The sequence below is a fragment of the Hypomesus transpacificus genome, chromosome 17, assembly GCF_021917145.1.
Source record: "Hypomesus transpacificus isolate Combined female chromosome 17, fHypTra1, whole genome shotgun sequence".
NCBI classification, from domain to species: domain Eukaryota; kingdom Metazoa; phylum Chordata; class Actinopteri; order Osmeriformes; family Osmeridae; genus Hypomesus; species Hypomesus transpacificus.
In genome coordinates, this window is record NC_061076.1 from 9,780,949 (window position 1) to 9,808,350 (window position 27,402).

Below are 27,402 nucleotides of genomic sequence, written 5' to 3' on the forward strand. Positions count from 1 at the left end.
TACAGTAGAGCCGGGGTTCCACTCAGGTCACTGTCCATCCATCTTCCGATTGTCTCCTGAGAGACTGTGGGCCATCTGCAGCCAGGGCTGGGATTAGTCTGTCACACACCCTGTGGTTAAAGGCCAAGGGTCACGTCCTACCATATTGAGAGGAGATTAAGATGGAAGCTGACGTTCGACATTGAATAAGAAATATAATTTTTATATGATTGCAATTGCTCTCTTTTTATAATACCTTTCTTGTTTTGATGAATATGGACTTTTTGCTTCTCCATATCCATCTCAACGATTGTAAGGCCCAATCCCAATACTCTTAGCCTGGGTGCCAGCCAAACTTATCCCCACCCACAAAATAATTTGGTCGGGAAGTTGGGTCTGGGGTAGTTTGGTTGGGGAAAAACTATATCCGAACAAGAGCTGTTCGGAAAAAATCAAATTGTCAGGGCGGCTTTATACGATGATGGACAGATGATCAACAGCAACGTAATCAACCACGTCACCAAAGAGCGCTTTGGTTGAATTCATTTTCAACAAACAACATATTACGTTGTAGGCAGAGCCATAGAAAAAGACTCTTACAATAGCGCTGACCTACTGCTCAAAGCCGATTGTGCAGAGCCACGCGTAATGTCTCCTGTGTCATTCCCTCTTCGGAGACAAGTTGATAGCATAGACTTATATACAGTAGACACTCTTTCAAGAGCAGGCTGGCTGTGCTCTGGCTGTGCTCTGGCTGACGATATGACTATTGTGAAGACAGCCAGGTGGTGAGATTTTAATGTAGGTTGCTGTAAAAACGTTGATTTGTTTGCTACGTGAGAGCCCCGTTGCGGCAGCTGTTGTCGATCTGCGTCTGATGAGTATTTTCTTAATTTCGCACCAGGGTCAATTCTACATCAAAATGGAGAGCAATGTTTTAAAGATATGGCGATTGCAAAGACAGCCAGCGGGTCAGCATATTTTTGTGATTTGTGTAAAACTTGGAATTTGAGTGAGACCGCGTCTTGTTTTGACGTTAACCTCAGAGTCACAGACTCGGCTCGCCCACTGGCAGTGTGTAGTAGTAGGCTACAGTACTGTCTTCAATGCCACAGCTATTATTATGTCAAAAGAAACATTCTCATTTCCGGCGCTTTCAAACAATCAGTGAAGTGTGGCTAGCAACAGCTGCCTCTAGCAAACTAATTTTGTATTAGCCATGTCCCCCTAAATTAATATCAAACTTATTTACGTTTTGGGGGGCTTATTTTCAGTTAGCAGACGGTACTGTTTGAATCGCAATTCAATCTGAAATACTGCTAGTGACAACGTTGTTAAAGTAGCTTGTTTCAAAGGGTGTTCGGTTGTTTCAAAGGGTGTTCTTAATGAATTATGCAATATGAGTAGGCTAAATGCTTGAAAATATCACTAGAAGGGAAAACGGAACCACCTGCAACCGACGCAAACAAGCACACCCTACAATTTCCCCAGAAATTGTACCCTCTCTAGTTAAACTTTGTTTTTAGAAATATGACAATTTTAGATGTAACATACGTTCCACATACGACTCAGACTCACCAAATATACGTTGTTCTTTTTGCTTTGTGTTTTTCTTTTTGTATGACTGCTGAAGTTGGCCTATTGTGTCGGATTAAAGAAACTGAAAACTTGCTAAGTTAAATAAGCCTATACCTATGTTACGATTACAATGATGGTGAGTGTTGCTTACTATTACTACCTTACAGTTATTGTTAATGCCATCATTGTGGTGTTATCTGACAAAGTTATAACAATATTACGACCATAACAATATTGTGGTTATTAGACATGATTTATTCATCTTCGTCTTTGCTCCAGAAGAACATGTCAACAATCTATGACACCTTAACATTCCACAATATCACTTATTACTATATGGCAACAACAGTACGAGCGCTCTGATTGGCTAATGGGTAGTCATGCCAGCCGCGTATTGACCTCATCGCCAGTCCGTGGTCTGATACGGATTATTATTGCTCTCCTCTGACGTCATCTTCAAAATGAGCGATATCGAGGAGTCAGCTGAGTTTACTATCCACACGATACTGTAAACATCAACAGCGACAAAGAAATTGTTAACTTTATAAAAGAGTCGTTATTTGTGTTGGAATTAAAGCCATTTTAGCAGAACCGTGTTGTCCGCTTTCTATCAAAAGTAATTGATAGCTAGCTACAATTAGCCTACCATTTATTTTCATTTACAAAATGAAAATAGCTAAAAATGCCATATAATAAACAACTTACTAACCCGACAGTTCGGTCATGCCGGGAAATATCAAACCTCGGCTTTGCCGTATCGACCTTCAAGCCTCAGTTTGATATTTCCCAGCAACGATTAGCAGGAGCACAAAACGATTTGCAGGTGCAGAAATTGTTTTGCATCCATAAAAAAAGTGTTGTATTATGCGAATTGTTTTTGACAAACACTTTTTTTTAGGGCTGTCAAGCTATAAAAATATTTAATAGCGATTAATCGTATTATTATTTCCTATGATTATCACGATTAATTGCATTTAATCGCAAAAGTATTACATCTATTTAATCTGTTAAAATGTTACCCCAATAAATTATTTGTTTGTGGAAATAACATCAAAAGGGTGTACTTAACTTCAGATAGGCCTAACTGGATGATAATGTCCATATAACAAGTTCAGATGGAACACAACTTAAATTGTAAGGGAGTTTTATTCACTCACAAACTATACTGCTATATAATAAACATCCACAAAATTAGACTTATTCTGGAATATAAAATACATTTAAGACATGTTGTCTCATAGCCTACGATATCCTGCTCCATAATATTCAAATCTCACTCAAACATACTTCATATACTTAAGCAACCACAGATTGACCTTAATATTGAACAACACGGTTTCTATTTTGTTGAACCCAGTCAGCTGCTCGCTTCTTTTGGAAGTGTTGTCTGCCATATTATACCGGAGCAAATGCTGCTGCTGCTACCGCTAACGCTGCTGTTAGCTGTGTGCTTTGCTTGTATGTGATAGTTTAGGCTGAAAGTACTCCGGTGAATACTAAACTCAGCCTGACAAACAGTGCACACAGCCTCAGTTTTGTCAACCGAACCGTCTCAGAACTTTTTGAAGAGGAACTTCCGATCTAAAATCCCTCTCTTCATCAGCTACCGTCGGCAGTCGAAATCAAGTGACGACAGGTTATTCCCAGGGTCAAAAAGAAACCTGCGTTAACGGCACTAATTTTTTCTTGTCGCGTTAAAATGAGATATTATTAACGCGTTAACTTTGACAGCCCTATTTTTTTTACGGATGCAAATCTTTTTCTGCTCCTGCAAATCGTTTTCTGCTCCTGCTAATCGTTTTCTGCTCCTGCTAATCGTTTTCTGCTCCTGCAGATCTTGTTCTGCTCCTGCAAATCTTGTTCTGCTCCTCCTAATCGTGTTCTGCTCCTGCTAATCTTGTTCTGCTCCTGCTAATCGTTTTATGCTCCTGTTAATCGTTTTATGCTCCTGCAAAGATTTTGCCGTGTCAAAATCGGGTCAAAAAGGTGTCCTATCAGCACGTTGCTTGTGGAGTAACCAATCAGAATGCTGATCACCGACCGCAGCGCATATGGACACACAAAGGTTGACTAACGCTACACGCTTCGAGATCTTCCCCACACTAACAACAACAAAATCATTCTCAATGTTCCCCACAGACAAACATGCAGCCTAATTTCATAATCTAAATTTGCTTTCAAGAATGTACTGAGTTAAAACTTTAAATTGTTCACACAAACCTGTAAAACTGTGCATTTAATGTTGGAAAATGAATGTATTGATGGCTAACGCACTAACAGGGTACCTAGAGGTCTCACCAAAGAAGCGTAATGAAATTAATAATGTACACCAACAGGTAAAGATGCCTTTTTATTTCGATGTGATACTGTGTTGTGATATAGCGTAATGTTTTGTACAATAGTATCTGAGTTGGTAGACAGTCACTGTCAGGGTGCAGTGTTACTTGTCCATGAAATACACACTTTTTGCAGATTACTGTACCTGTTCAGGATGGACAGGAGACAAAGCTGTGGTACGGTACGGTGTGGTAATTGGTGGTACGGTTGTAGCAGGCATAGTAGCCGAACCGCAGCTTTGGAGCTGCTTAGTGTCTTGTGTGAGCACTATATGGGAATTGTTGCCACACTAACTTAAGTAGGCCTAATGATTGATGTACATCTATTTAAATCTTTACCTTTAAACAAGACATCAGAAAATAAAGTGCATTATTTTCGTACGCCGTGTCCTTCCTCATTCATTTAATTGAATAACCCATAGCGGGGAATACCAAGTCCATGACCCCTTTGTCCTAGCTACCTCTGATTCTTAGCTAAGCTTCAGTCTGGTCTAGGTTACATCAATAAGATCAAATATTTGATTTGAGTAACTTATTTTGTCAATTCATAACTTTCACATTGCTCTTGTGCTCTGAGAGTTTGTGTTTGTGTGAGTAATACGTTTCTCCTCTTACATACTGGTTATGCAGCATGGATATTGCAAACAATTTCACATAATGCTAACCTTACTCTATCAAGTAAGAGTTACCCATTAAATGTACGGCCTAGACTGCAATGTTTAAAATGAGACTAGTGATTAATATAGCACCATTTTAAGAGGATAGTATAGTGTAGTATATAGTATAGTGATTAGTACTGTTATTTCAGTTATGGACCAAATGTTTTTGTTTCCTGTTGTTCAAGTTCAAGTATTTTATTGTCAGATGCACAGAACAACACAGGGTCAGACTGGGGACTGAAATTCTTAGGACAAGACAACCTGGCATAACATAACATGAGTACTCAGAACATAGATTACACCTATGATAAGCCAAAATATAAAATAAACCTAATATACAAAATAATATACAAAACAGTATACTAGACCTCTAATATACATACAATATACATCTAATATACAACCTAAGCTTACCTAAGACAAGTGTTACCTACAATTAGTGCAATATATAGGAGTCAGGTGGCTGAGGGGTTAGGGAATCGGGCTAGTAATCAAAAGGTTGCCGGATCGAATCCCGGCCGTGCCAAATGTCGCTGTGTCCTTGGGCAAGGCACTTCACCCTACTTGCCTCGGGGGAATGTCCCTGTACTTACTGTAAGGCTAGGTGTCAAACCTGCCCCCACCTCTCATATGCTAAAGTTTGGAGTGTCTGGATGGTCTCAACTTGATGGATCTCACACCCCATTCAAGATGAGGTCTGATTGGTTGTTCTTGTGTATAAAGGGAATTGTCATGCATTGTTCTGTGGATTCTTCATCTCCTGAGACCTTTTCCTCAGTTCTCCCTTGTCCTACTGTCCCAATCCTTGCTCACCTCTTGCTTTCTTTCTGATTTACAATGATCATGGTGGAGTGAGTAAGATTTAAAGCTTTCATATTTTAACATGTTTACTTTGTAATTGATTTCATTAATTTGCAAAGTTATTAAATGCGTATTTCATTTAATCGTACTTTGACCATTCTTGCTCTGCTTTAACCCATAGAGTCAAATACCTGGAATTCTATTGGTATTGGCATTATTTGGTTCATGCTAATACACTGTTCAGTTTCCCATCTTCCTTTAAACCATAGGGGAAATTGTTTTGGTTGTTTGGACAATATTTAACCCCCTACATTACTGTAAGTTGCTCTGGATAAGAGCATCTGCTAAATGACTAAATGTAAATATTGCTGATGCAACGAGTAGCTGAAATAGCAACAAGTGACTGAAAGTGACTTTTGTGTAAAGTGACAAGTTGATACAGTGTATCAATGTCCATATCAATGTTCATTCAAAAGCCTGATGGCCCTTGATATAAGTGATCAGTGTTGGGGATGGCACAATTCAGCAAAAAAAAAAAAAGACATTAATTGCAGCTATATTTACTTAAAAGGAAAGACATAGTTAGGTAAACATGCTAATCCTTGATTGTCTGAAAGTGGGTTAGATTAAAGTGTTGTATATATCTGCAATGCTATGGTATTACCAAGCCACATGAAACAAAGACCATGAAATCTACCTCAAGTGAGGTTATCAAAGTAATTTCACTTGAAAAAATGAACTCCAAATAGTCCAGTTCCATGGGCTGTCGTTGAGAGGCCTGCTCCAATCTCGACTGCAGTCGGTTGAGAAGATGACTTCCCACCTGACAAAGTTGTAAAGAAAATACATTAATTTAATTATACCATGAACAATTTCTGTATAATAGCCTAGCCTACATCCTCCGCAAATGATAAACTCTTAAAAGCTCTCTGTATGCATTGCCACCACCAGTGTTTTGCTACATTTACAGTAAAGTCAATTGCAACAAGAATATTTTGAAAGGACGCAATATATCCCCTCCTTGAGTCACCACCTTACCGCGGTGGAGGGGTTTGCGTGTCCTAGTGATCCTGGAAGCTATGTTGTCGGGGGCTTCATGCCCCTGGTAGGGTCACCCAAGGCAAACAGGTTCCAGGTGAAAGACCAGACAAAGAGTGGCTCAAAAAACCAACCATGAAGAAATACAACAATGGTTCTCAGTTGCCCCTGCCCGGAAGCGGGTCACCGGGGCCCCCCCCTGGAGCCAGGCCCGGGGGTGGGGCTCGATGGCGAGCGCCTGGTGGCCGGGCCTTTTCCCATGGGGCCCGGTCGGGCACAGCCCGAAGAGACAACGTGGGACCCTCTTCCAGTGGGCTCACCATCCGCAGGAGGGGTCATGGGGGTCGGGTGCAGTGTGAGACGGGCGGCGGCCGAAGGCGGGGGCCTTGGCGGTCCGATCCTCGGCTGCAAAAGTTAGCTTTAGGGACGTGGAACGTCACCTCGCTGGCGGGAAAGGAGCCTGAGCTGGTGCGCGAGGTAGAGAGTTTCCGGCTAGATATAGTCGGCCTCGCCTCGACGCACAGCGTGGGCTCCGGAACCAGTCTCCTTGAGAGGGGCTGGACTCTCTTCCACTCTGGAGTTGCCCTTGGTGAGAGGCGTCGAGCTGGGGTGGGAATACTGGTTTCCCCTCGGTTCGGCGCCTGTACATTGGGGTTCACCCCGGTGGACGAGAGGGTAGCCTCCCTCCGCCTTCGGGTGGGGGGACGGGTCCTCACTGTCGTTTGTGCTTATGCACCAAACGGCAGCTCAGAGTACCCACCCTTTTTGGAGTCTCTGGGGGGGGTGCTGGAAAGCGCTCCTCCTGGGGATTCCCTCGTCCTCCTGGGGGACTTCAATGCTCATGTGGGCAATGACAGTGAGACCTGGAGGGGCGTGATTGGGAGGAACGGCCCCCCCGATCTGAACCCGAGTGGTGTTTTGTTGTTGGACTTCTGTGCTAGACACGGTTTGTCCATAACGAACACCATGTTCAAGCATAAGGGTGTCCATATGTGCACCTGGCACCAGGACACCCGAGGTCTCAGTTCGATGATCGACTTTGTAGTCGTGTCATCGGACTTGGGGCCGCATGTCTTGGACACTCGGGTGAGGAGAGGGGCGGAGCTGTCAACTGATCACCACCTGGTGGTGAGTTGGCTTCGATGGTGGGGGAGGACGCCGGTCAGGCCTGGCAGGCCCAAACGTAATGTGAGGGTCTGCTGGGAACGTCTGGCGGAACCCTCTGTCAGAAGGAGCTTCAACTCCCACCTCCGGGAGAGCTTCGATCATGTCTCGGGGGGGGCCGGGGACATTGAGTCCGAATGGGCCATGTTCCGGGCCTCCATTGTTGAAGCGGCTGACCGGAGCTGCGGCCGCAGGGCGGTCGGTGCATGTCGCGGCGGTAACCCTCGGACCCGGTGGTGGACTCCGGAGGTGAGGGATGCCGTCAAGCTGAAGAAGGAGGCCTATCGGACTTTATTGGCTGGTAGGACTCCAGAGGCAGCTGATGTGTACCGGCAGGCCAAGCGGAACGCGGCTTTGGCGGTCGCGGAGGCAAAAACCCGGGCATGGGAGGAGTTCGGCGAGGCCATGGAGAATGACTTCCGAACGGCTTCAAAAAGGTTCTGGACCACCATCCGGCGGCTCAGGAGGGGGAAGCAGTGCTCTGTCAACACTGTATACGGTGGGGATGGTGCGCTGCTGACCTCGACGGGGGACGTCCTGGATCGGTGGAAGGAATACTTCGAAGACCTCCTTAATTCCACCAACACGCTTTCCGACGTGGAGGCAGAGTCTGGGGACATCGGGGGGGGCCCTTCTATCTCTGGGGCTGAGGTCGCCGAGGTGGTTGAAAAGCTCCGCGGTGGCAGGGCCCCTGGGGTGGATGAGGTCCGCCCGGAGTTCCTTAAGGCTCTGGATGTTGTAGGGCTGTCTTGGTTGACACGACTCTGCAACATCGCGTGGACATCGGGGACAGTGCCTCTGGACTGGCAGACCGGGGTGGTGGTTCCCCTCTTTAAAAAGGGGGACCGGAGGGTGTGCTCCAACTTTAGGGGGATCACACTCCTCAGCCTCCCTGGGAAAGTCTATTCAGGGGTCCTGGAGAGGAGGGTCCGTCGGATTGTCGAACCTCGGATTCAGGAGGAGCAATGTGGTTTTCGTCCTGGCCGTGGAACAGTGGACCAGCTTTATACCCTCCGCGGAGTCCTGGAGGGTACATGGGAGTTCGCCCAACCAGTCTACACATGTTTTGTGGATTTGGAAAAGGCGTTCGACCGTGTCCCTCGGGGGCTCATGTGGGGGGTGCTCCGAGAGTACGGGGTACCGGATTTCCTGATCGGGGCTGTCCGGTCCCTGTACGACCGGTGCCAGAGTTTGGTCCGCATTGCCGGTAGTAAGTCGAACTTGTTTCCGGTGAGGGTTGGACTCCGCCAGGGCTGCCCTATGTCACCGATTCTGTTCATTACCTATATGGACAGAATTTCTAGGCGCAGCCAGGGTGTTGAGGGGGTCCGGTTTGGTGACCTCAGGATCGGGTCGCTGCTTTTTGCGGATGATGTGGTCCTGTTGGCTTCATCGGGCCGTGACCTTCAGCTCTCACTGGAGCGGTTCGCAACCGAATGTGAAGCGGCTGGGATGCGAATCAGCACCTCCAAATCTGAGGCCATGGTAATCGACCGGAAAAGGGTGGAGTGCCATCTCCGGGTCGGGGAGGAGATCCTGAACCAAGCGGAGGAGTTCAAGTATCTCGGGGTCTTGTTCACGAGTGAGGGAAGAATGGAGCGCGAGGTCGACAGGCGGATCGGTGCGGCGTCCGCAGTGATGCGGGCTCTGCATCGGTCCGTCGTGGTGAAGAAGGAGCTGAGTCGAAAGGCGAAGCTCTCTATTTACCAGTCGATCTGCGTTCCTACCCTCACCTATGGTCACGAACTATGGGTAGTGACCGAAAGAACGAGATCGCGAATACAAGCGGCCGAAATGAGCTTTCTCCGTAGGGTGTCCGGGCTCTCCCTTAGAGATAGGGTGAGAAGCTCGGTCATCCGGGAGGGGCTCAGAGTAGAACCGCTGCTCCTCCGCGTCGAGAGGAGCCAGCTGAGGTGGCTCGGGCATCTGATTAGGATGCCTCCTGGACGCCTCCCTGGTGAGGTGTTCCGGGCACGTCCCACTGGGAAGAGGCCCCGGGGAAGACCCAGGACACGCTGGAGGGACTATGTCTCTCAGCTGGCCTGGGAACGCCTTGGGGTCCCCCAGGAAGAGCTGGCGGAAGTGGCCGGGGGGAGGGAAGTCTGGGCCTCCCTGCTTAGGTCGCTGCCCCCGCGACCCGATCCCCGGACAAGCGGCAGATGACGACGGCAATATATCAGACAAACACACATAAATCCGAAACCAATCCAAGCTCAAAAAGGCTGCGCTTTTGAGCCCACAAACTCCACTAGGATAGTTTGTTTAATGATCGTATAAAGTAGCCCACGTTACCTTATTTTCTAACTTGTGATCACTTATAGCTATTCCGATTGGAAACTGAACCTAGTCAACCTTCAGTTAGCCTACCTTTTTCTTCCCATATTAGTAAGTGTTGACATTAGCAGCGACCACATAATCCAAATATGGAAATTAAGAAACTTTGGAATGCACGCATCTATCTATAAAACTTTATTGGCATGTTCCATGGTGTACTTAACCTGTAATTAACCCACCTGTGTCACTGATGCATTTGCCTCAGGCTCCTCCATGTTGAATGACTCCAGAGAACTTGGCGCCCCATTATTGGATGGTTGGTGATCAGCATTCTGATCTAGCTGTTTCTGATAAGACGAGAGACGTTCCATGAGTTGAAATATCCCAGAACAACCCAACTCTGACACGGCTAATAATAAATCACTCCGCGATGAAACATTCGCGTTGATACAAATAAGTAACCATAACAACAGGGACGAGTCAAAGCCTCCATTTACAATTTGGAAAGACTTTAACAAGCTAACTTGTATTTACAACAATGAGTGACTTCAATATTTATTTTAACCTATTTGAAAAAAAAAAATCTGAATATACTGTGTCAGTGTCACGTAACCGCTCATCTCACATCCCATTCGCTATTCACCTTGCTAGTCAATCTACTTCAGACGGGCTTCGGCCAACACGATAGTGATGGGAAGTTCGGATCATTTAACTGATTTGGTTCTTTGAATCTCTTTCAGTAAAATGACCGAATCTTTTATCGAGTCATTCGTTAATTTCTGGGGGGGGGGGGGGCTATACGTCCACTGCAAACACATATCATATTCTCATGTAGGTTAGTGCATGACATGTGCACCAGCAGATTAGCCTGACGTTGTCACACTCATAATTCTAGTCAGAATATGAGTCTGAAAACTCTCCATTGGGCTGTGACTACGGGGCGTGTTTCAACCGAACTCGCAAAAACAAATGCCTCTTCGCTCAATTGGATAGACCTACAACCAATCCGAGCAATGTAATATGTTGTTTGTTGAAAACGAATTCAACCCAAGCGCTCTTTCGTGACGTCGTTGATTACGTTACTGTTGATCATCTGTCCATCATCGTATAAAGCCCGCCATGGCAATTTCATTGGTCCGTCCCGATTCTGGTTTTCTGTAGTTGTCCCCAATACGAGACCCTCCAGACCCAACTTCCTGACCAAATTCTTTTGTGGGCGGGGAGAAGTTGGGCTGGCAGCCAGGCTACCAGCAGATACTATTTCAAAAGAAATTCCTGCATAAAAATTATGTATCATGACAGTTTGTTTGATTTGGTCATTTATTATCACACTAGCATTTAATTATCACGGCAAAGAATTACACTGCACTAAACTGTAAGTGTAAATGTAAAGTGAAAATAACAAAAACTGTCAGTATGATGACTTGAGCGAATATCACTCACGTCTTACTAAAACATCGGCCACGCGAAAGGGAATGAGGAAACAGTTTCCTCTACTAAAAAGTACAATGCGGGTCACGTGAAAAAAATTATCCAAAGACTCGTAGAAAGACCGAGTCGGGAAATAAACGAATTGTTCGTTTCCTCTAGCTACCAGTACAGAGCCTATGCAGGTCACGTGAAAAATTATCCAAAGACTCGTACCCGAAGACCGAGTCGGGAAATTAACGAATCATTTCTGTTTACTTTGACGAGCCTATGCAATAGTCCGGATGAGCGGCCATGACAAAATGAACGAATCACTCTTTGAGAGGACTCGTTACTCCCGAGTCCTTTTAAGGATTCCGTCAAAATGAACGAATCGTTCGCGAACGACACATCACTACAACACGACAGTAGCAGCAACTCTACACATGGCCGATTATTTTCTTCTTAGAAATCTTGATTTTATTTGGGGACAATGACATGGCTCGATAGCTGGCTAGTCTTGTTGTTAAACACACTGTCAAATTATAATTACTGTTTGGATTGTCTTCTGTGCCGGGCTTAGCAGGTTCCTCTAGGCCCAGATTTGCAGATTTCACTGGGACACACGGTCGCAGCTCCATTCTGTGAATATTCTTTGGGGCCTGAGAGTCATCCACAGGGACAACAGTAAAAACTGGTTTGCTAGTGTCTGGGTGACCTACCACCCGGAAAGGCACTGCCATCCATAGATCCATAGAAGTTGTGGTTCCGCCTGTATAGTAACTGTCCCACTCCCAAAGCACAATGACAGCTTGCAGGGCCATGATACCTTTTGCGAGCTTCCAAGGGCCTGTTCCATCTGCTGATGGGCTGCTTGCAGGAGCCTCTGATGCTCTTGACCCAGTCAGCCACTGTCCCTGAAAAATTGTTGTCCTCCACTCCAAGCAGAATATCAATTGGTAACTTGGAAGACTGCCCAAACATAGAAAAAATATGGCGTAAACCCTGAACTGGCATGTTCTGTGGTATTTTAGGCGGATATTACCGTTGGAAGATGCTCTACCCATCTCTTTTTCTTGTTTGGAGGGAGGGTCCTCACTAGGTCATGGAGAGTATGGTTAAATCTTTCACATTGCTTGTTACCCTGAGGATGATAGGATGTGGTGCGTCTCTGTTTGATTCCATACAGTTTGCACAGTTGGTGAACGACATCTGTCTTGTCTGAATAAATACGCTGCGGCACGCCATACCTATGAATCCTCTGAAACTAGGGATTTAGCAACAGTCACTGCTTTCTGATCTCTTGTTGGAACTGCCACTGTAAATTTGAAAAATATGTCAGTGAAGATCAGGACATTTTCGCGACCATCACTGGAGGGCTCCAAGACTGTGAAGTCCATGGCCACCACCTCAAAGGGTCTGGATGCCAGTAGACTTCCTAGCTCTGTCACCACCTTTGGCACTGGTGGTTTTAAAACAATGCACCTTCTACATTGTTTGTAATAGGCCTCAATATCTTGGTACAAACCTGACCAGTAACATTGGGTTAGGGTTAGGGCTAGTTCCTCCCTCTTCCTCTACCCCTGGTCTCTGCACTGCGGACCTTGGCAGATGACATGGGTTTGTATGCCTCCCGGCCTGCTGCCTCCGGGACCGCCGTGGTTGCATCAGAGGTATGGGTGATTCCTTTTCCGTTTGCTAAAAATTAGACACACCTGACATTTTGGCGTCGGAAGTCTCGCTTCCCGCTGCATCTAAGCCTATTTTCCAGCGAATGACGACTGGGCCGCAGGGGCCTCTACTGCTACTTGCCCAAGTGAAGGTGCAAATATTCTTTCAGGGGCCTTGACATTTCTAGAGAGAGTATCTGCGTTCCCATTCTGCTTTCCTGGCCGGTACTGGATATCAAAATCAAATCTCTCCGACCAGGTCAGAGGCCCACCTCTGCTCAATGGCTCCCAGCTTTGCAGTCCGCAGATGGCTAAGGGGATTTTTATCTGTAAAGATGGTAAACTTGGCCCCAAACAGGTACTCACAGAATTGATCTGTTACCGCCCATTTTAATGCCAGAAGTTCCAACTTCATTGAGCTGTCGTTTTCCATATTTCTATCAGAAGATCAGAGCCATAGGCAATTGGTCTTCTCCCCTTTTCCCCATCCTGCGACAGGATGGTGACTGTTTCCTTCCTGCATTGCCCGAACACCGTTAATGACGAACATCCCTAATGACAACCAGAAAAACTACCCTTTTTGTGGGTGTGTGTACGTGTATGTAAATGTGTGTATTCATAAAGTGTCTCGCCCAGGTGTTGTGTAAAGCAGAAAGCCCCCGACCCCCCCCAACACACTCATACACTGCTTAGTGATCGAGGTACACCATGTTCCTACCCATGGATGGAGCCAGCCCTAAAAATAGAAAAGACACACAAATATACTTCTGTCCTCAGGTCTCCTCACTTCTCCTCCCCTCGCCCCATTTCTTGACTGCACCCTTCTCCTCTCCAACCCCCCATATCTGCCCTTCTTTTCTTCTCTCTTCTCCTCCCCTTGTTTTATAAAAAAAAAATTACCAGCTACATGCTTCATGAAAGGGAATACATGGACTGAACATACAGCATACATCCAAAAACATAAATGAAATAATACTCACTTAACAACTTCTGATAGTGTCTAACAGCTCTGCAGACTGTACCAACAGACGTTTTCAGTGTTCTTTCTTTCTTTCTTTTAGCAGAACATTTACAGATTTTTCTGCACCCTAATTCCAATTTCCAGACTAGAACATGCATCCTTTTCTTCCTGTCTATCTCGCTCCATCACCCTCCTCCTCCTGCTGTGGCCAGATTAGTATTAGGGCTGCACAGAGAGCTCTAATCTGGCAGTTGGCTGGCTGGAGTGGATGGAAGTCGTCTGGGAGGTATTGAGTTGAGTCCAATGCCAGAGGTGCTTTGATTATCCCTTGTGAGACTGAGAGGGCTGACATAGCTCCATAATTCCATTAACGGTGTCAGAAATGACCATCTCAATGACCATCCGTTCGGTCTAACCCATGACCTCACTTTCGGTAAGTAGTTAATATCAATCCTTTTTTACCTATATCGCCCAGCCCTACCAGGAGCACTGAAACATCGGCGACCCTGCGCCATGCCAATTAGTTAATGTCTGTACCAAGGCCGTAGCCATTGAGGCAACATTGGGGGGGACGAATGTATTTTTTTATGATAATTTCGGACAGTGTGCCTGTCGTAGTGTATCACATTTATATTTTTATATCAATATATTGGGGGGGGACATTTTGACCAGATTTGAATATTGGGGGGAATGTGTATTATGATTACGGCCTTGCTCTGTACGTACTGTTTATGTATCGAACAGGACTGTGTACGCAGCCACACAGACGATTAATTTGTCTTCCATCTTGAAACTGTGAAAGCTAGAAATGTTTACCATGATCAACGGTTGCTACGTTACAAGAAACAAAAAAACAATCCGATTGGCTGTTGCTTACGGATATCCTGGATCCATCAGAGAATGTCTGATAGGGGAGAGAACTGCGACTCTCGGGAAACTTCCGGGTTCCATATGTGGGTACTAACGGGCGAGTGCAGAATGAATGGAGGTCTATGGAGTTATACCTCTCAAAATCTACTTTTCGCAGGATATAATATGTAATAATATATAATATAATAATAGTAATTTGAATGTTGAATTCGAAAGGGGAGGCAAAAAAAATACACATTGCTGGGTGTTTTTTTAAGTAGCTTTTTTGTCTTATAAAGCCTTTTAAAATGTCAATGATGTCATACACATTGTACGACCAGAGATACTGCTTTACGGCAAGCCCTGGTCACTTCCTTTTTCTCTCGAGAAAGAGCTAGAAAGAGTTTTAGCTTGCTAATGTTGTTGCCAATGCTTTGACATTCTAGTTCCGCTTCGGATACCATCAAGCGAGATCTGTGGCCGTAGTCAGTCCTTCATTAACCAATCAGCATTCATTAGCAGAATGCTAGCGTGTTTTGGGCAACAACGACTCACCCTGTAAGAAATTGAAAGGACATAAGTTCTCGTTCATTCAACTTTCGACCTATAATCCATGTTGAACATGCAAAAACTACAACCAAATCTGAGATTTCTCAATGACAATCAGGCGAAATAGACACATTTAGCCATTCCATAGACTCCTATTCATTTTGCACTCGCTCGCGATCACCTCCAGTGGAACTGCAACCAAATTCGGGACAATGGGGCTTAATATGGAGTCGACAGGCTCTCCGTAGACGGGCTCTGGCTCCATTGAATATGAATGGATGGCATTGCGTTGCTCCCATCGCGTCGCTGTAGTGGACATGCACTGTAAGTACTAATCTGTGTTTACATGTGTCTTTCTTTCTGCAGGTGCGTCCCTGCACATAATTTCATGTCAGTTAATGCATCAGATGTTCCCCTGCCCCAGTCGGGTGTGTGTGTGTGTGTACCAGTGGGTTTCTTTCTCTCTGTCCTATGTGTGTGTGTCCTGTGTGTGTTCCCCCCTATGTCTCTCTCTGTGGGAGTATTTGTGTCCCTGTCTCTCTCTTTCCCTGTGCATGTGTGTCCACATTTCTATGTCATTGGCTCTAGAAGGATGAGGACTCTGGGTTCTCGTATCTAACCTCTGCTAGGCTGAGCCCTCTGAGTCTCTCTCTGTCTGAACCACTGGATCCAAGAGGCTCACAGTTTTAAGGCCCACGCATCATCCTGTAACTCCCCCATAACACTGCACACATTGGGGTGTGTGCATGTGTCTTGTTCTTATGTGTGTATGTTAATGTGTGAGTCTGTGTGTCTGGACATGGGTGTAGTTCTTACGTTTTTGTGTGTGTGTGTGTGTGTGTGTGTGCGTTTGTGCAAGCCGACAGTATTCAACAGGGATCAGAGTCACTGAGAAACACTCTCTCTAGTCTCCCCTGGCTGTCTTCAGTAAGTCAGAGTAAGCCTAACAGCCTGATCCTAGGGGTATTACACACACACACAGGCCAAGGCTGTCGGGGTTAAGCCCTCCACAGCTCATCTCAGTTCTCCGCCCTTAATGCTGACCTTGGACCAGTGTCAGGACAGTCCTCTCAGCATCTCAAGCTTTACAAGCTTCCCTGACTGCACTGGGAACAGACTTGAAGGTGTGGTAGGGCCAAGGAATTGAAGGAGAGATGGATGGAGAGATGGATTAACAGAGTGATATCTTTGGACACGTTCAGTGCTGAGGTTGGGGGTTGGTTCCGACAGATGTTATAGTTAATAGTTTGTGCATACGAAGTAATCATGCAACCCAGCAGAAATCTGTCAGCAGTCAGGACCTGTGCTCTATAACTGCAAATACAGCCAAGTAACAACTACATTTAATACAATAGACCTACAATAAACCTAGAAGTAAGCAGTTCTATTCTTCATTTGGACCTCAGGCATCTAATGGGAATGTTATCTGAACGCTGGGTAATAGGCAGAAGACATCCAAGTGTTTGGCCATGGAAGCACATTCGTTTGCATAGCAAATATCAGGCAGATGAGCATCTGCCAGGGTTGTCTGGTAAGCCCTTGGTACAGTCAAGCTTTATAGAAAGTAATTCAACTCAAACTATGATATGATGTATTTTATGATTTGCTTGCTTTCAAATGTTTTTGTGAAAAGCCGTGTGTGTACATGCTTGTGTTGTGTTATCAGCTAATATTACTGTTATGTCCTGTATGTACATGTGAATGTCCTATTTGTGTGTGCGTGTGAAACAAAAAAGGTGTGATGTTACTCAACAAAGAGGTGAGGCTTGCCTAGCTGTGTGTCCGCTGTACGTGTGTGCTTTCACCTGAGTTGTTTATCTGGGTGAAGGTGACTAATTTCGACGGCCTGGGCAGAGAAGAATCACACAGTTGAGGGTAGCTTGGCTGCTCTCTCCTCCTGCGCCCTCTCTGCTCTCTTCTTTATTAGGAAGGGAAATTAATTAATTGCTCTCTCACTGCTCCACGTGCACAAGGATGGGAACATCCATCTTTGACACACAGATCCCTAGGGAATTAGATTACGAGTAGATCTCAAGATTATGAACGGCATGATGAAATTGAAATGAGGGAGAGAGCGACAAAGTAGAAGGGAAGAAAGGACCACAGAAGTTCTGTAATCTTCCAGCAATATCTGTTGCACCACTCAATCATTCTGTCCTTTCTGAATCCCATTATGGCCATTATGATTATGCGATTCCAGTCTGGCTGTACTCTGCTTCTGCCTGGCTGAGACTGAGAGCTGTTTAAACAGAGAACTTGTAATGGGCTGAGCACATTGATTTGCTCACAGTTAGACCCCCTATTGTCTTCGCTCTCTCTTGACCTGCCTTCTTCCTGTGTTGGAGAGGAAGCAAGAGATAAAGAGGAGGGAAAAAGGGAAGATTAAGATGGAGGAAGAAAGAATTGAACTGACAGGTTGACACCAAGAGAAAGAGACAAAAAGTGAGAGAGAGAGAGAATCCTCGACAGTTTCTCTGTACTGCTGCAAGGAACTATAGATGGCAGGTTACAGTGTTGAAAAGACATGGAAACTAAATTGTACATGATTCCTAACCTATTCTTTCACTATCTGTTTCTCTTCTGTTTCTCTCTCTCTCTGTGTTTCTCTCTGTGTGTTTCTCTTCTCTCACTCTCTCTTCACAGTGTGCTGTTTTGTGGTCCACAAACGCTGCCATGAGTTTGTTACCTTCTCCTGCCCCGGGGCCGACAAGGGTCCAGACACAGACGTAAGTAAGGCATGAGAACTATTAAAAGCCAAAATCAGTAGAGCTACGATACTAGGATCCACAATTGCACCCGGCAACCAAAAACGTTGTTCTACTTCAGATATAAGCAGATATAACCAAACTTCAGATATAAGTTTTATTACGTGTTTATGGTCAATCTGAGCACATATTCTGGAAAAAAGCAACACGACTGTAGCAGCGTAGACATAATTGGCGTGGGAGACGTTTGCTGCCGAGTCAATGCATACATTTGAATGCAGTTGCCAGTCCATACATTGAACATTTAACCCTATTGTCCGTTAATATTATAGGTGAAAAAGTTGTGGACAAAAATAGCATGTTCAATGTTATTTAAAAACATACTGCGAACAAGTAAGACATATTTTGCTTAGGCCTATAAGCTCGTGATTGTAGCCTATACTTCACCTTGGTTTTAATCATATTAAACATGATACAAAGTAAATATCAGTTGGTGCCTATTCAACTTGTAGTAGCAGTTACCCCCAACAGAATGCTTTTCATCACAGGATGATGATGATGATTAAGATGAAGAAGAGACCTTGACTGCTGCCATAGAAATGGATGCAGAAAAGCCTATTGTTACGTGCACGCCTAGTTGCAGAGTGTTAGAGGGATGGTTGATATTCCTTTCTCTGAAGTAACTTTTATTTATAACACTTAAGTGGTGCAGGGTCTTGCACATGGTGGTGATTGGAGTCAGATGGCTGAGCGGTGAGGGAGTCGGGCTAGTAATCAAAAGGTTGCCGGATCGATTCCCCGCCGTACAAAATGACGTTGTGTCCTTGGGCAAGGCACTTCACCCTACTTGCTTCGGGGGGAATGTCCCTGTACTTACTGTAAGTCGCTCTGGATAAGCTCTAAATGACTGCTAAATGACTAAATGTAAATGTATTGGAAAGGGAAGTGGGACTACGCCCTGTGTCCTGATTGGGGCAGGTTCACTGGTGCCGGCGGAGCTTTGTGGTCTCCTCATTTCCCCGGTACAAATTTCTGTCCTGGTGGTACGGGTGAAGTTTGTTCCTCGTTTGCGTTGTTTTGGGAGAAGCTGGTTTTGTGGCGCAGGTCTCTCTGCCAGTTAAAGGTAGTTTTCTCCCGTTTTTTGTTTTTACGGTACTGTCATGTTGAATGACGGGCAGGGAGATAATCTAGGGGGGAGGATGGCATTGCCCTCCCGCCGAGAGCTCCGACATCTTACAAAAGCTCAAGTTACAGTTGGCGGCAGAGCAAGAGGTAGAGGTGCGAAAAGGTACCCTGAAACCCGCCCAGGCTAAACTCCTGATTAGCTCGCTGGAGTTGGAGGCGTTGTGGGCTGAGGATGAGTGAGACAGGGGCCGTCGTGCGGAAAGGGAGGATCTTGACTCTAAGGAGTTGTTGGCCCAGTTGGAATTGGGAAGAGTGAAGGCCGGGGGGCTGCCCCCTTTTGATGTTCGCTCTGCCCTATCGCTAACGCCACTAGGCCTCATTCTCAAACGCAGTTAAGAAGAATTTAAAAAGAATTCCTTCTGAATTGGATTTAGGAAAATATTTGGCATTCAAGAAGGTTTTCTCATCTGGGATTTGTTCTGAACTTCAGAAGACTTTCCGAACTCGAAATAGCAGTCGTAAATCGGCCAGAGTTTTCTCAAATGCGATTCCTTAAAAAACCACAAGGATCAAAGGAATCGCATTTAAGAAAACTCTCCGTATTTGAAGTGTTAATGAAGTTTGAGAAATCGTTGGTGATTGCGTTCAACTATACAGACTATGGCAAGCCGTTATATCATTTAACCAATGAATTCTTGATATCCAGAATTGCATTTTGGATATCAAGAATTCGAATTTTGGATATCAAGAATTCAATTCTGGATATCAATAATTCAATTCTGGATATCAACAATTCGAATTCTTGATATCAACAATTCGAATTCTTGATATCAACAATTCATTGGTTAAATGATAAAACGGCTTGTCATACTTAGTAAAAAAGCTTAGAATTTATAAATAAACTTATAATAATTAACCTTGCTTAGTGTGCACACTGTTAGATCCAGTGGAGAACAATTCCACTGCTCATCTTACTGGTATGATGTTGCACCGATGCACCTGTGCACCGGTTGCTTTTCGCTTGGACATAACTTGCGTTCCTGTTGCTTTCCTAATTGTGTCGATTCTGACTGCACACGTCACTGCTGTTGCGTGCCCTTAAAATGATTTTTCGGGGCGTGTATGTATGCAAATTCAGGAGCACGAGGACGCGCTTTCAACTTAAAAAAACTCTTACCCGGGGAGCACAGCACAGAAAACTTCTGCTGCGTAGGAACACATTTTCAAGCGTTCATGAATTTGGTGGATGTCTTTTTCTTACGTTGTTTTTCCGAAGCCCGTAAGAAACAATTCAGAAGAAACTTCTGAACATTTTCGAGAATGAGGCCCAATGCTCTCAGAGGAGGATTTTGATACTTTCTTTGAGGCTTTTGAGGTTGTGGCTCGGAAATTTGAGTGGCCCGAAGCTAAATGGCCTCTGCTGGTGCAGAGTGTGCTGAAGGGTAAGGCACAAGTGGCTTTTGCAGCCTTGGATCCTCGTCTGGGGTTGGAGTATGAGGCCTTGAAGAAGGCTGTTCTGACTGCCTTCCAGCGGTTTGGGGTGGAGAGAGAAGGGAGGTCTCGCTTCACCATAGTGTGTCATCACTGCCAGGAACCGGGCCATCTTAAGCCCTGTTGTCCGCTGCTTAAGTGGGACCGCGTGATTGTCTGCCACGGGTGTCGGCGACCAGGTCACATGCAGTCCCAGTGTCTCCAGCATGGTCAGTGGGAGGGTCAAGCCAAGACAGTGGCGCTGGTGGCCGCCCTGACCCAAGGCACAGACGGACTAGGCCATGGGGGCCCCAGAGAGGTACCCTTGTCCCTCCCGTCCAGCTACAAGCCTTTCACATCTACCGCCTCTGGTTGAGGTGAGGCTGGGGGGTTTCACCCTCTGCTGGGGTGGAGGAACTGATTAGTTTGGCGGACACCAGGCTGTGTGTGAGCACCGGTTTTCAATGAAGGAAGACCCTAGTCCTCCCCTAGCTCCAGTGCGGGATGCAACCTTCTTCTCCAAGGAGTCTTTAATTGAAGAACCACGCCAGGGTCCCTCGCTGTCTCCCTTGTGGAAGCGAGCGGTGACCGCAGAGGAGAGTACAGACATGGCGGTTGATGAGCTTGAAGATCGGGTGATCGCAGATGGGGTTGGCCCTCTGCCCCGAACCAAGAAAGGGTGTGAGTATTCGTGGACCATGATGGATGCTGCCACTTTTCATGATCATGATCTGACCTTGGTGGGCTGTGTGGTGGTGGCCCCTCCAGAGGAGGAGGAGGGCTCTGCTCCCGAGCCAGTAAAGGCTCGGTGGAACAACTCCCAGGTCTGTCAACGGTTGCCGGGACTTTTGGGATATCTACCCGACGACCAGGCCCGAGATGTTGGGAACTTGGTAGGTGCCTACCCTGCGTTGTTCAGAGGTCCTGTGGTGACGCACATTGATGACGGTGGTGGAGGTTGAGATAGGACTCCCTGGGCCATGGTTTCCGGGACACCCAAATGTGTGACTTTTTACCCAAACTGTGACAAGTATGTTTCTACTCTAAAGGTGTAGGGTGGTTAGAGAAGAGATGTAGAACTACTTCCACTACGGATTATGATAATAATAATGAAAAGGGAAACATTTGATTTTACTGGACTCCTCTAGAGTTAGGGGAGTGAAAATGCGAAAAGGGAAAACAATTGGTGTTATGGGATTCTTTTTTTTGTCCTTTTCTCTTGAGGGGGGGAAGACTGTTACGTGTGTAGCGCCCTCTACCCTGGTACATCCAAGGGCAGGGCACCCGAGTTCCTATTTGTGTCTCGGCGAATGACCTATCAATCCCCTCCTGTGTCCCAGTAACTATAATCCCTATTTACCAGTGTATGTTTTATATTTTGTCTAAATATTATATTGTACACACCCTGTACATTCCAAATACCACGTCTCTTTATTCACGTCAAACAAATGAATGAAATTACAACCTGTAGTGGTGTCCATGTAATCTAAATCATAACCGTTTCATTACCTCACAACGGGATGGTTACATTGTTGATATAAAATTAAACAAACCTTCAGTGACGGAAAACCAACTTAGTGATTATTTGTAGGGGTACACCAGCATAGGAAACAACACAAACGCAAAAATAAACTCAATGTCAATCACCAAATGAAAACAAAGATGCTAGGTTGCTACACCATCTTAATTATTACAACCGTGCACTGTGGGCCCACACACACTCACACTCACACGCATACCACTCTCCGTTGCAGGCCTGTATCGTGGCTTGAGAGCGTGGGGGCCGTGAAAAAAACACAAATGGCCACTTCACTCCGAAGAGCCAAAAAAACCAAACTTTACGAAGAACTCCTGTGCCTCTGTCGGTATCCAGCTCTCGCAGGCCGCGGACCTAGCCAACGATTCTCCTCTCCTCCGCACGCCGACAGTCCAGTACACCACTCTTAGTAGTGAACACTCCCAGCTACCAGGTCCAACTCAATATCAACCAATATCAGCTATTACAGAAATAACGAGCACATTAAATTGGAACAACCTTGTCCGTTCGTCTTTCTTCACAACGTACTCTCTGCTCGTTTCTCATCCTTCTCTTTCGCGGGCTTCTGCCCGCTTCCCTCTCCAATCCCAATCTCGATTAAAGGCGGGATTGATCTAAATACCATCCAATCATACCTTAACTGAACTAACGTGATGGCACGACCCACATGTTCTGCAAGTACCTTGTGCACAAACTTAACTACCGCCTTGACTCTTAAAGGAACACAAACCATTATTTCTCAATCACAGATGAAACAAAACCAAAATGTTTATATTTGTAAGACTTAAAATACTAAAACCCATCCACAAATAAAATGATAATACTACATTTACATTTATGCATTTAGCAGACGCTTTTATCCAAAGCGACTTCCAAGAGAGAGCTTTACAAAAGAGCATAGGTCACTGATCATAACAACGAGGTAGTTCCAAACATTGCAAGCAGCCAAAACATGAAGCATACATTGTGGAAAACTAAACAAGTGCCAAAAGGGAAGACCCATAAGAGCATGCAGTTATACAAGTTTACAAATAAAAACAACATGAACCACAAGAAGTGCAGGACTGTACCTGTGGAAGAACAATCAATAGTAAAATATCTCAGAGTGAGTACAAGACTTAACTTCGTTATAACTAACCTACAAGAGCAACAAGTCACTCAATAAGAGTCATTGTGATCCTGGAGGAAACTAGCAACAGGTCTAGCCAAGCATAATACTAGTAACTCTAGCCGGGTTACACTCTCCCCCTTCTAAAGTATCATGTCCCCATGAGACTAACCCCTACACATGTATTAGGGCTCTAGATCGTGACTCCCTACTCGAACTAGCACACATAACACACTGAGCCAAAGGATGACACCACCACGTGTGGCTAGGTCTTTTCGTTCTTGAGAACTCTTGGGTCTGTACCACCATACCCCTATAGACTGAAGGAAAAGTCTTATCAGTGGGCCTCCCCAGTTCATCATAACTCAGTTTGCTAACCGGTTTTAGGCCCTGTTTAGGACGAGGTTCAATTTTGTCCACTTCCGTTACTCTTGGAACATCAATTAACTGATCCTCTACATCTTCTACTCCGATGTTGTCCTCTTGGTCAGAACTCAGCTGAAAGATAATGTCTACCTTACTCGTGCTTGTATCCCTTCCCACTACTTCCAGATGGTCAAGAGTCTCTTATTCTTCTTGTATCACATCATTACTCCTAGACTGTACTGGTGGCAAAATCAATTGTAGGAGTGTACCCTTTTCCTGAGCTGGATAGTAGTCACATGTGGTCATCTCATCACTGTCAGAACTACCCTCTACCGATTCGTCAGGAGCGATTCCAACTGTCGTATTTGTACCATTCTCTCTACCTGTACTCGCTCTAGCTTGGAAACAAGTTACCATGGGACGTCTACTCCCTTTCTCTTCCTTAGGTAAGTACATGCGCACCCCATCTCCCTCTGGTAACAAATTATCTCGATGCAATGTCCTAACTCCACCTGTCCCAGTTTCTGGTTTCACCTTATAAACAGGCAAGTTCGACAACTGTTCCAAAACACGATAAGGTACAGAGTTCCAGCGATCTTGTAACTTATTATTTCCAGTACTTGCCAGATTTTTTACGAACACAGTGTCTCCGGCTTTCAGAATTTGGTGTTTCACTTTTTTATCGTACATCCTCTTATTTCTCCGCTGTGTCTTCAGAGAGTTTTCTGAGGCTAACTTGTACGCTTGTTGCAGTTCCTCCTTCAGGGTCTCAACGTACTGATGATGGGCTCTTCCTTTATCCACACCGTCTGTAGTTCCAAAAGATATATCCACTGGGAGTCTGGCCTCTCTCCCAAACAGTTGTCGCTCTGGACAAGAGCGTCTGCTAAATGACTAAATGACTAAATGTTAATGTAAACAACAGATAATATGGAGAGTAGCCAGTTGTTTCATTTTTAGTACAATTGTAAGCATGTACTAATCGACTGATATGTTGACTTCATCTACTCTTTTTAGCCGGATCCAATGTACCCAACATGGATAAGAGGGTCCTATTGAAACGCTCCGGCTGTGGGTCCCCTTGTGGGTGATAAGGTGATGTTCGAGATTTACGAATTCCCATGACCCCAAGAAGTTCTTTGATCAGGTTACTTTCAAAGTCCCGCCCTTGGTCTGAGTGGATACGTGCTGGCAACCCAGAATGAATTAAAAACTTGTCTACCAGGACTTTTGCTACAGTTAAGACCTTCTGGTCTTTTGTCGGGTACGCCTGGGCATACCGAGTGAAGTTGTCCGTGACTACTAGCACATTTCCAATACCTTTCAAATCAGGTTCAATGGACAGAAAGTCAATGCAAACCAAGTCAAATGGGCCATTGCTCGTGATGTGATTCATGTAAGCAGATCTTTGAGGTAACGTTTTCCTAACAATACACCGACTACAATTTTTCACATATTCTTCCACATCAGTATTCATTTTCGGCCAGTAGAAACGATATTTGCACAACTCAGTGTTTTTTTCAATACTAAGGTGGCCTCCCTCATCGTGAAGAGACTGTAGTACTCTTGTACGGTATGTCTCAGGTAGGACCAACTGCTGTTTCTCTAGCCCGCAGGTTCATTTCGTACACCTGTACAACAAGCTATGTCTGACCACCAGCTTTTCACCCCGTCGTCTTAACAGATTCTCAGAACGACTACAACTCTTTGACGTAGTAAGTACTCTATTGTTCTCTACCTCCCTCTTTACAGGTCCAATGACAGCATCTTGATCTTGTGCACATTTCAGTTCTGAAGTAGACAATTGTTCCTGGTGTTCCAATCCCAACTGTACTGGACAAACATATACTCCGGGAATACTCTCCGTGGTGCCACCCAAATAGTCCACCAGTCTACGGTTGGATTCCCCAAAAGTATGAATATCAGTAAGCTGACAGATGGCTTTCACTCCTGACTGAGGTACGTCTACCCTTTCAGATGTCAAGTCAGTTCGTTCATGATAACGCGACAGTACGTCGGCATCAATATTATGGCGTCCTGGTTTATACTGAAGGCTAAACTCATATGTAGCCAGCGCCGCCAGCCATCTATGTCCGGTAGCACTTAGTTTTGCTGTCGTTAATACATATGTTAGTGGATTGTTATCGGTTCTAACAGTAAACTTTGCCCCATAGAGGTAGTCATGGAGTTTGTCTACCACAACCCATTTCAGGTCAAGGAACTCCAATTGATGAATGGGGTACCGTCTTTCCGAATTACTCAGTTTTCGGCTGGCATAAGCCACCGGTCTCAGCCCCTCTGGATGTTCTTGGTTTAGCACGGCACCCAACCCACTTAAGCTTGCATCTACGCGTAGAACATATGGCTTTGTTGGATCGGCATAAGCTAGCACTGGTGCATGAGTAAGGGCCTGGATTATGCTATAAAAAGCTGTAGTGCAGGTTTCATCCCATCGCTCACCAAACCGCTGTGACTCATTATAGTACTTCCCTTTCTGTACTAGTTTGTTTTTGTCTCTTACTGGAGGGTAGCCTTTGGTTAGGTCCGTAAGTGGTCGTACAATGGCCGAGTAGTTCTGTATAAAACGCAGATAAAATCCGCAGAACCCTAGGAAAGATCTCAGAGATTTTAAGTCATGTGGCATTTTCTAATTAGACACTGCGGACACTTTCTTTGGATCAGGAGACACTCCAGCTGCCGAGACAATGGCTGTGTCTACTACCGCGCACTTTATGAAGTACACTGCAATACAGTGCCCTGCAAAACAGTGCACTTACATATTCAGTGCACTCCGTCGCTGATAAGTGCTGTCTCAAATGGAACACTTACGTTAAACACTTAGTGGAAGTGACGGACGCAAATCTGCTCGCGACACCCGCAAAACCTGCCAAAATGAACGCGCTTCTCCACTCAAGTGGAAAAAGCTGCCGAAAGGGCTCCTCCTTTTCCGCTTTGTAGCCAAAATGGCGCCCGTTTAGGGCGAGTAGTGTCCATCGTTATACACAGTTTTTTTGGACCGTTTGCAGTGCGCCATCCGGGTACTTTCAGTGCACTGAATTCTTCTGGTTTTGTGAGTGAAGCGCCTTAAGCACTGAAAGTCAGTGTTGAAGTGCACAAGTGCGCGGTAGTAGACACAGCTAATTTGTCCCACATATTTAACTTGTGACGGACAAAACTGGCATTTGTCTATAAACACTTTTAGCCCGTACTCTTCCAGTGGGTCTAATACTTTCAACAACCTTTCCTCATGTTCTTCTAACGTCCGCCCAAAAACAATGATATCATCCAGATACACAATGACCTGAAGCAGATGCATATCACCAACCACTCTCTCCATCAGCCGCTGAAAGGTTGTAAGGAGCCCCTGTAATCCCTTGCGGCATGCGTTCAAACTGGTAAAACCCCAGAGGGCAAAGGAACGCTGTTTTTTCCTTATCTTCGGGTGCCTTCGCAATTCGCAGCCAATAGTGGTGTCGCACATCATCGATATCCGCAGGTGTGATTCGTCTGGATCTTTCTCTAAATGGTCGACCGTCCTCTAGTCGGATGGTATGTTGCACGTCTTTAGCCAGTCCCACATCCCACTCCGCCAATGAGAACACGTCCCCCCGTTCAGCCAACTTCTCTTGCATCCGGTTCCTCCACTCTGCAGAAATAGGGGATTCTCCAAACTGGAAAATTCGGGGATCTACTGTTTTTGAAGGAGTCTGTGTTCTGTGAGCCACAATGACTGTGTCAGTGGGGGAAACATTAGCAATCCTTGTCCCCAGTGGTATGGTGATGTTCTTAGCCGTTTCATTGCAAATCAGCACCTTGAAATTGTCTA

General features: G+C 45.4%; 1 protein-coding gene across 2 annotated transcripts in view; it reads left to right on the plus strand.

The window, feature by feature from the left end:
- Positions 1 to 27,402, plus strand: part of prkcab (protein kinase C, alpha, b) — a 407,398-nt gene that overhangs the window by 42,243 nt on the left and 337,753 nt on the right. For both annotated transcript variants that reach the window (XM_047037656.1, XM_047037657.1), the window contains exon 3: positions 17,909 to 17,991. In XM_047037656.1, coding sequence (XP_046893612.1) covers positions 17,909 to 17,991 — 83 coding nt within the window. The remainder of the gene's footprint in view (positions 1 to 17,908; positions 17,992 to 27,402) is intronic.